The following is an 8,601-nucleotide window of genomic DNA, read 5'->3' on the forward strand; positions in this document are numbered from 1 at the left end:
GGAGGAGAGAGAGAATGAGCTAGATGGAGATTTGAAGAAAGACTGTAGAAAGAGAGATGGCTGAGAGACATTACAAATGAAGAATATAAGAAAATTTAAGGTTAGAGGAATATAATTGGAAGGAGAAGGGTTGGGAACAGGCAAAAGCTTTGGGACCCGCATTAATTTTAGAAAAGCTTTCTAGCATATGGAAACCTGTGTTTGTTTGGGCTGATTTCAAATATCAAAAGTGTTTCTCAGAAATCACTTTCTGCACCTTTAAAAGCACCAAAACCTCTAGTGAACTGCTTTTAGTACTAGTGCTTCATATTTTCAGCTTGTTTTCTCGGAACTTCCACATCATGTAAATGAACTCTTACCCTTCCATGCGAATCACAGTTCATGGTTGCTCAAAAGGAAACTGCTAGGCACATAGCAGCAAAAAAACAGAACAACAACAGAATTATATATTCAGCATAGTTAAGAATCGTGATATAGGCCATTGATGAGTTGTCAGACAATTTTAATACTGTGCATTAATAATACTGAATGATAAACAAGATGGTTAATGATCTATTGTGTAACTGTGTTAACAAATTGAACCTTGCTGTAAAGAGAGTAACTGTATTCTATTATAGTTACGTAAAACATTAGTCAGATCTATACATTTTCATAAAAAATATCATTATATCATTTCATATTAATATTAATATATATTTTATAATATTCTTATTTTCTAATAGTTTTTATATACACTACTGTTCAAAAGTTTGGGGTCAGTAAGATTTTTTTAAATAAATTAATACTAAACAAGATGCATTACTTTCACTTTTGAGTTTTGATTCATTTATAAAAATGTAGAATGTTAACAGATAAATGCTGTTATTTTGAATTTTTTATTCATCAAAGAATCCTGAAAAAAGTATCAGTTTCCTCAAACATATTAAGGAGCACAACTGTTCTCAACAGAATAATTGTTTCTTGAGCAGCAAATCATCATATTAGAATGATTTCCGACGGATCATGTGACACTGAAGACTGGAGTAATGACTTCATTTTTATAATAATATATTTTTAAATAGAATGTTTTAAATTATCTAATTTATCCATGTTAATTATGAAATAGATTAACGAATACAGTCATGAATCCCAAACAGTCTGTGTTTGGGCTCTATTGATTTACATACAGTATGCTATAGTTTGACGTGATAAACAGCTTTCAGTGGTACCGAGTTAAATGTAGTACCCACATTAAAGGTAAAAGCATTTTGTGAATGTAACCCAGTTCTGAAAGCAATTGGACACAACCAAATGACATAGCAATATAGAGGTGTGACAATATGATTGAAATTTGAGATTGAAATTGAAGTTTAGCCCAGCATTTCCCATGCAATATCACAGATCTTGACTCTCCAAGACACCTGAATCGTTCCTCAAGCAATTTTAAATTCACTTTCCTTCATTCCATACGCTCGAGTGCGTTAACGAGAGAGATGATTAACAGGAGGTGATGACTGAATGACTTTTAATGATTCTTCTGCACATGTCATTATCAGATCTGACACACAAGAGCTCTCAAACTGCTCACTTAGGATGAAGAGATATGCTCTGTTACTCTTAAGTAATGTTTACGGATGCTTTATAAATTCCAGGTGGGATGGTTCCCTTCAACCTATGTGGAGGAAGAGGAGTGACCAGTGCAGGAAGTCATCCTCACTATGCTGTGAAAATGATAAGGCACCTGTTGGCGTTAGACAAGAAATGTAATCATGAATAATGCACACTTACTTGAGCGAAGCACCACAAACACAGCAATTATCATCCTCCTCTAATGGGATGCGGTGGACTGCGGTTGAGACCTGCAGCGTGATGCATCTGAGGCCCCGTCGGCTTTGACTGTTTAATTAGTTATGAATGTCCCTCGCTGATCCACATTCAGTCCAGACATCTTTTTCTCTCACTCTTTCCCTCCCTCTCACCCTGTCACCTCCTGAAATCTTCACACAGGGCCTGGGGCCCCCCTCTCTCTGCCTGTTTAAAAATTTAAACTCCATTTCTGTGCTATGCCGGACCTCCCATATACTCAGAAGTGGCACGCAGAGAGAAAAGCCCTGAGCTGGCCGTTTTTTCCCCCCTTCACTCGGCGACCTTTACGCGGTGCTTTCAGCTCACCTTGTGCTATAATTGATGAATTCATCCGCCCGTCTGACTCTGCAAAGTTTGGCTGGGGCGAGATGGAGCGCGGTGCTGTCACGAAGCCTTCCTCCCTCTTCAGCCCTGATAACACTTAGCAGCAGTGCTCTCTCGGTGCGCTCGGGGCGCTGCGCGGGGACAGGAGGCCTGCCGTTCAGTGCGATATCCATCTCACTGCTCTGTGATCAGTCATCGCTCTGTCTGTTTCTGAACCTCAGGTGCTCCCAAGCAGAATGTTGGCACTGATTTGGGACTAATGTCAATTCCTTCTCTTTTCATGCAACTGAAAGACTATAGAGTGTTTGGAATAGGGACTAGAATGCTAGACACAGCAAAACATGGAAGTATGAAATTAAAAGTACAGTTAGAAAAAGTCTGCCAATGGAAGATGACAACCATTTAAAAGTTTGGGGTTAGTAGGTTTTACTTTTATATATAATACTAAAGACTTTTATTCAGCAAGGATGCAAGTGAAAGTAAGACATTACTGAAAGACATTACTGTAAAAATATTTCTACTTAGAACAAATGCTGTTCTTAAAGATTTAGTTCACCCAAAATTGAAAATTCAGTCATTAATTAATCACCCTCATGTCGTTTTAAACCCATAAGACCTTCGTTCATCTTCGGAACACAAATGATATTTTGAAAAAGATATTTTTGATCAAATCCGAGAGCTTTCTGACCCCCCTATAGACTGCAATGTTATTAGCACTTTCAAGACCCAGAAAGGTGGTAAAGACATTGTTAAAATAGTCCATGTGACTACAGTGGTTCAACCTTAACCTTAATCTCTCACGAGAAAATTCAGTTTTGACATCATTGGGATGAATTATATTTTAAAATATATTCAAATAGAAAACAGTTATTTTCAATCATAATATTTATGTTTTGTATTATGTATGATCAAATAAATGCAGCCTTCTTGAGCATAAGAGGCTTCTTTCAAAAGCATTAAAAACCTTATCGACCCCAAACTTTAAAACAGTTGTGTATATCCAAGGTACTTCCTCTGAAAAAAAGTCTTAATATTGTGTCATTTTTCTTCTCGGGTAAGTTTATCTTGTTTTAAGGCTGTTTAGATGTTTTTACTGGAGAACAAGATAAAAACACTGAGAACAGGATTTTTGCACTGTATTAGATATATCAGCTTCCCTTGAATTTGGACTTTCAGCACAGATTCACTTTTGTTTTAGTTCTTTGCAGATTAATTTCTTTGCCAAGGAAATTGCTCTCTAAATGGGCACACATTTTTTACAAGCTGCTGTAAATGCTAAAATCCAGGTCATGTCTTTTCTAAAACTTACAGAAATTAAATTTTCACTGCTGTTGTAAATGTTGAAAAAAACTATTGCAGTCATTCATCTGTTTCTTAATGCACCTAACATTAAATGTTGTCTGGTTTTCGTCAGAATAAATGTAAATTATTGTTGTTGTTTTTTCACACTGTTTAGCAAGTGAATTGTTTATGTATACAGGGTCCAAATTTAACTTTTTTCCCTCACATTTGCCAATGGTGTGAGAGAATTTACTGGATATAAATTCTGAATGGCCATGAACTGTATTTTGTATTACTTTTATTAAAATATTTTGTATACCATTACAGTGGCATTATTTAGATGTTTTATTTTCTTTAAAGATTATTTTCCCTTGTATATTTGTATTTTATTGAGTTTTATTGAGAATATTTTTCCTGGTATGTTTGTTCTTGCACAGTTCTCATGGTAAAAATAAACTTCTGATGGTAAAGGTTTAAAACATGTATTATGTTGCTTTTCCTGATAAAGTTATGGCCAAGTTTATGTTACTTTTGGCGCTTGTCAAGTGACAGTTTTGGACATTGGCTCTATATTTCTAAACATGGTGCTTTTATAAAAAAAAATCCTTTCCTTTGATCGTTTTCCTTCCAACTTTAAATGCACACAAATCATTAGACTTTAATACATTAACATGACTGCTATGCAGGATATTTTCATGTCCACATCATATAAGCTGTAATATAATAAAATTATATAAATATCAAGTGATACAAAATAGTAAACACAAAACTTGATCAAGATGTAAATGATAGAATTCACATTAATTATAAGATATATTTAATTTTTTCTTTATTTTTCCTTTCTCTAATAACAATTTTACAACAAAAGAAAACCATTCTTGGAAATATTGTAATCAAACCAATTTACATGTTTTTCCTTTTCATTCTGATATATGTTTGTATCCCTTAAATACATTTAAGCCACTTCCTCAATGACTTCATCCTCCAGGAAGTGGCAACATTTTTGGAAGGAAAACAACAGCACACAGAGTATGTGTTAGCAATGGATTATATGACTTTGTGATGTTTTGTGGGGTAAGTTGTTTTATCTGGCTGGTAATATCAAATTTTTTAACAAAGATGGTTAAAAAATTCTAAATTATTTTCAAGTTGACAACCCAATGTACAATTCATAACAATGACTTTAACTTTTAACTGTTTATTATTGTCCTGGTTTATTACTATCCTGTCTACCATTGTTTAAATAATCAAGTTATTATTGATGAAGTTTATGTGGCAAAGATTGAGCAAAATGTACCACCACCCAGTAAAGTCACTTTTCCTAAATATCAACAAATCTCGTAAATGGGCTTTTATTTAAATGCCATGTGTTTTTTTCCACAATATGTTTCCAAACAAACTGTGGGATATGTTTGATTATTTTACATTCTTTTTCAGAATTCTAGTGTTCTTGTCACTAGGATAGTTGGAGCTGAGCAGGAACAGTGGTGGAGATTTAACCTGAGGCATGTTGAGAAAGAGCCATGAGGTGAGAGCAGCAATGATTGATGGCCAGCCTTGTTTGCCAGAGGATGGAAGCAGGTCTATCTCGCTCTACTTCTGAAAGCTGTGAACTGACAGCAGGAGACTTCAGAGGTGCGGGAGAGAGAGAGAGCATCCCTCAATCTTATGACCTGAAAGTGTCACTTCTTGGTGTTGAATAAAAGGCAGGAACGGGTGAAGAGTTATGTGTTATATGGGTGTGACTTACCTCACCACACTGTCTTTACCAATTCAGCAACTGTAGATAGGGAGTGTGTGAGGGAATCTCAATAACGCCCCTGTGTGTCTGATAGGAAGGACGGAGATTGATCGCCTCAATGACTTCATCAGCACTATTGAGTAATTAAACACTTGCAAATCAAAGCTGTTGAAGGGAACAAACCCTGAGTGGACCACAATGAATCCCCCCGATCCAACCTTGGAGTGAGTGAGGACGGGTGTCCTCATGCACTCATGCCCCTTTGGGCTTTGTACTTTGTAATACACCTTCAATTAAACCTATACAGAATTCACAATGCATTGCAAGTGCACAGTGCAGTTGTAAATACAGTCCTTGAGTTTTTGCATTAACCAACCTCAAGAGGTTCTGAGTACTAACATATTTAACTGTTGCTCCTCTGAATTTGACCGCAAAAAAACTGAGGTTTCACTTTCGATAGACCACTTTCGATATTCTACTAAATTTGCAACTACATGTCAACTAACTCTCATTAGAATTAGTAGTGTTAAGTTTGGTTTAGGGATAAGTTGGCATGTACTTGCAAGGTTTATTACAATATCTGTTGGGGAATAAATTGTTAGAAGAAATTAAGCAGACAGTCTACTAATACTCTAATGACTGATGGTTGACATGCAGTGGGAAGTTCTGAGAACATTCATTGTTAGCTGGGATGAAGCTTCAAAATCTTTGCGAATCTCGTGTAGTAATGATTGGGCTGTGTTCATGTTGCATTTACACCATTTTGACCACTAGTGTGTGGGTTTTAGACTGCTTGACAGTTTATGAATTTGCAAAGCAATTGGTTTAATTGATTCAGAGTTTCAAAAAGCTTTGTTTCTCCCATTACCAGTATTTTGTCTACTTTTGCTACATCAATTAAAGTAGTTCCTAACAAAGCCAAAGCAGAATCATTCAGAGCATCTCTGAACAACAAACAGTAGTGGCTTTTCTGAATGAATCCGCTTTATTTTTAAGGTTTTTTTTTTTTTTTTTTTTTTTTACAACAATTGGGCTGTAAATGATTTATTGAGTCACTCACTTGTCAAAATCCCCTATGCTGCCATTACAATGTAACCTGGAGAAAGAGTCTCTGAAAAATCCAGAATGCACAAAGCACAAACAGACAAGCGGAATGATACAAACGATGAAAAGTCCCAGTGGTGTGGACTAAATATCAGCCAATCATATTTAAAGACTGGAACTAACTGTAACGATATAAATGCAATGATAGAAGTATTTGCCTTCATAGTCATGATTTCTAAAAAATGCATACAAATAATTTTCAAACAATAAATATTTGTTTTGTTTTTAACTCTTTATTATCATCGTTTTGAACTTTTTTTATGAATAATGGATTCGTATAGGCAATGGCAAAACAATCAAATAAATACATAAAAGGCATTTGTAATGTAGCACAAGTAAATGAGGAAGGCATGATAAAGTTACCAAGACTAAGAAATCTATTATTATTATTATTCAAATAACTAAAAATGTAATTTCAAGATTTTTCCTGTAATGTTTTCTGATCAGGTTATTGAAGTGTAAATACAAAACTCTTCCCAGTCTTTCTTCTATTGCACACTGTTAGCAGAACTTGACAGGATGTCCCTACATCAAGAAAGTGTCATTTCACACCATCTGGTTTTATTGATTCTGTCTTCACACTCCTTTTTTACACCCAGATATTTCCTTCAGGTCTCTTTCTCACTCCAAACATAGCAAGACAGACACTTGTGTTTAAGTTATTTGTATGTTATAGCTTTTTCCATATGATTCAGCCCTTGTTGAATATGCAGACAGTCTCCCTTGTGCTCTGATACCACTACATATTTTCAAAAGAGGATAAATGCTTTCATTCCAGACACAGGGATCTGGGGCACAATATATTATTTATAGTCTCTGTTGGTGTGATACATAAATAATTTGTTCCAGAGGGCTAGTGGGGGTGGGATCGGGGGAGGTGATTTGCAATTTAAGTCCGGAGATGCTTCTTATGCCATTGAGGTACTATTTAAAATACAAACTAGGGCTATGATATGCCTTGCTAGCATATCAGAGGGTGGTTGCAGTGCACCGTCTAAAGAGATTCTGGGCTGGAGACACTAACAGATTCAGAATATCCTAAATGGATTGTATAAGCAGGCAAGAATGCTTATGATTGGCTAAGCTGTTTGCCGGGCAATTAGTGATCTTGTAAAGGCTTATACCGCAGGTTTAAGTCTGCAACATGAAGTCTCTGAACCGCGTTCTTTGTAATGACACTATGGCGCTTTAAAACGGCAATACAATATGCAGCTCTGACCCACCTCAGCCCCCAGTACCAGGTTTCATTGTTATAAATATTTACTTATAATTAAAGCTATAAAACTTATAATTAAATACATTCATATTTTCATATTTTTCTTTCCACTTAAAGTGCCCCTATTATGCTCTTTTTAAAGGTTCCTAACTTTGTTTTGAAAGTCTCCTACAATAGATTTTCTCATAATATACATTGCACAACACCTCATTTATCAAAGAGTCTGAATACAGTTTGTTTAAATATTCAGTCTCTCAAAACCCCTCCTTACCGCCAGCCTATCATATCGATCACAAGTTCAGCATGGAGTACCACAAGGCTCAGTACTAGGACTGTTGCTTTTCACCCTGTACATGCTACTCTTGCAGGATATCATTAGGAAAGATGGTGTTTGTTTTCAATTACGCTGATGAAACTCAGCTCTATATTTCTTTGCAGCCTGACAAAATATACCAATAGGCTTTATGCACAGCTTCACTACTTCCTGAACTTCAGCCAGTCCTTTGTTTCCTGTCTGTCATTATTGGACAAACTGATTAGTCCAGGTGTGCCTGATTATTGTTACTGAGGCCAGGCACACCTGAATTAATCAGTTTGTCCAATAATGACAGACAGGAAACAAAGGGCTGGCTGAAGTTCAGGAAGTAGTGAAGCTGTGCATAAAGCCAATTCACAAAACTAACGGAATGCATAGTTGATATATAGAATTGGATGCCTTGTAATTTCCTTTATACTAAATTCAGGAAAAAACTGCAGTTTTAATTATTGGACCAAAACCTCAGCACGTAATAACCTAGAATACTTCCTAACACTTGATGGCTGCTCTATTACGTCTTCATTGTCAGATAAGATCCTGGGTGTGTTATTCGATAACAATCTTTCATTTGACCTTTGATCATTGACCTTAAGGCTAGATTATTGTAATGCTATACTAGGTGTTTGCCCTGCATGCCTTGTAAACAAACTCCAGCTGGACCAAAGTGCAGCACCTAGTTCTTAGAAGTATGACTATATCAGCCTGGGTTCATACTTTAGATTAGGGTCCAATTCTATTAACTATGACTTTTTCCTCAATAAACTCCTAATTACT

At 35.9% G+C, this 8,601-nt stretch overlaps 1 protein-coding gene across 5 annotated transcripts in view; it reads left to right on the forward strand.

Moving 5' to 3' along the window:
* Window positions 1–5,098, forward strand: part of vav3b (vav 3 guanine nucleotide exchange factor b) — a 69,815-nt gene extending 64,717 nt beyond the window's left edge. For 4 of the 5 annotated variants that reach the window (XM_077225289.1, XM_077225304.1, XM_077225315.1 and 1 more), the window contains one exon: window positions 1,632–3,929. In XM_077225289.1, the coding sequence (XP_077081404.1) occupies window positions 1,632–1,673 (42 nt within the window). In that variant the 3' untranslated portion in view covers window positions 1,674–3,929. Of the gene's footprint in view, window positions 1–1,631; window positions 3,930–4,887 lie in introns of those variants that run through there. The other variant, XM_077225280.1, reaches the window with a different exon arrangement.
* Window positions 5,099–8,601: the final 3,503 nt, after the last annotated feature.

This window comes from Siphateles boraxobius, unplaced genomic scaffold (assembly GCF_051911475.1).
Source record: "Siphateles boraxobius isolate OS27281-9 unplaced genomic scaffold, OSU_SipBor_1 1, whole genome shotgun sequence".
Classification (NCBI taxonomy): Eukaryota; Metazoa; Chordata; class Actinopteri; order Cypriniformes; family Leuciscidae; genus Siphateles; species Siphateles boraxobius.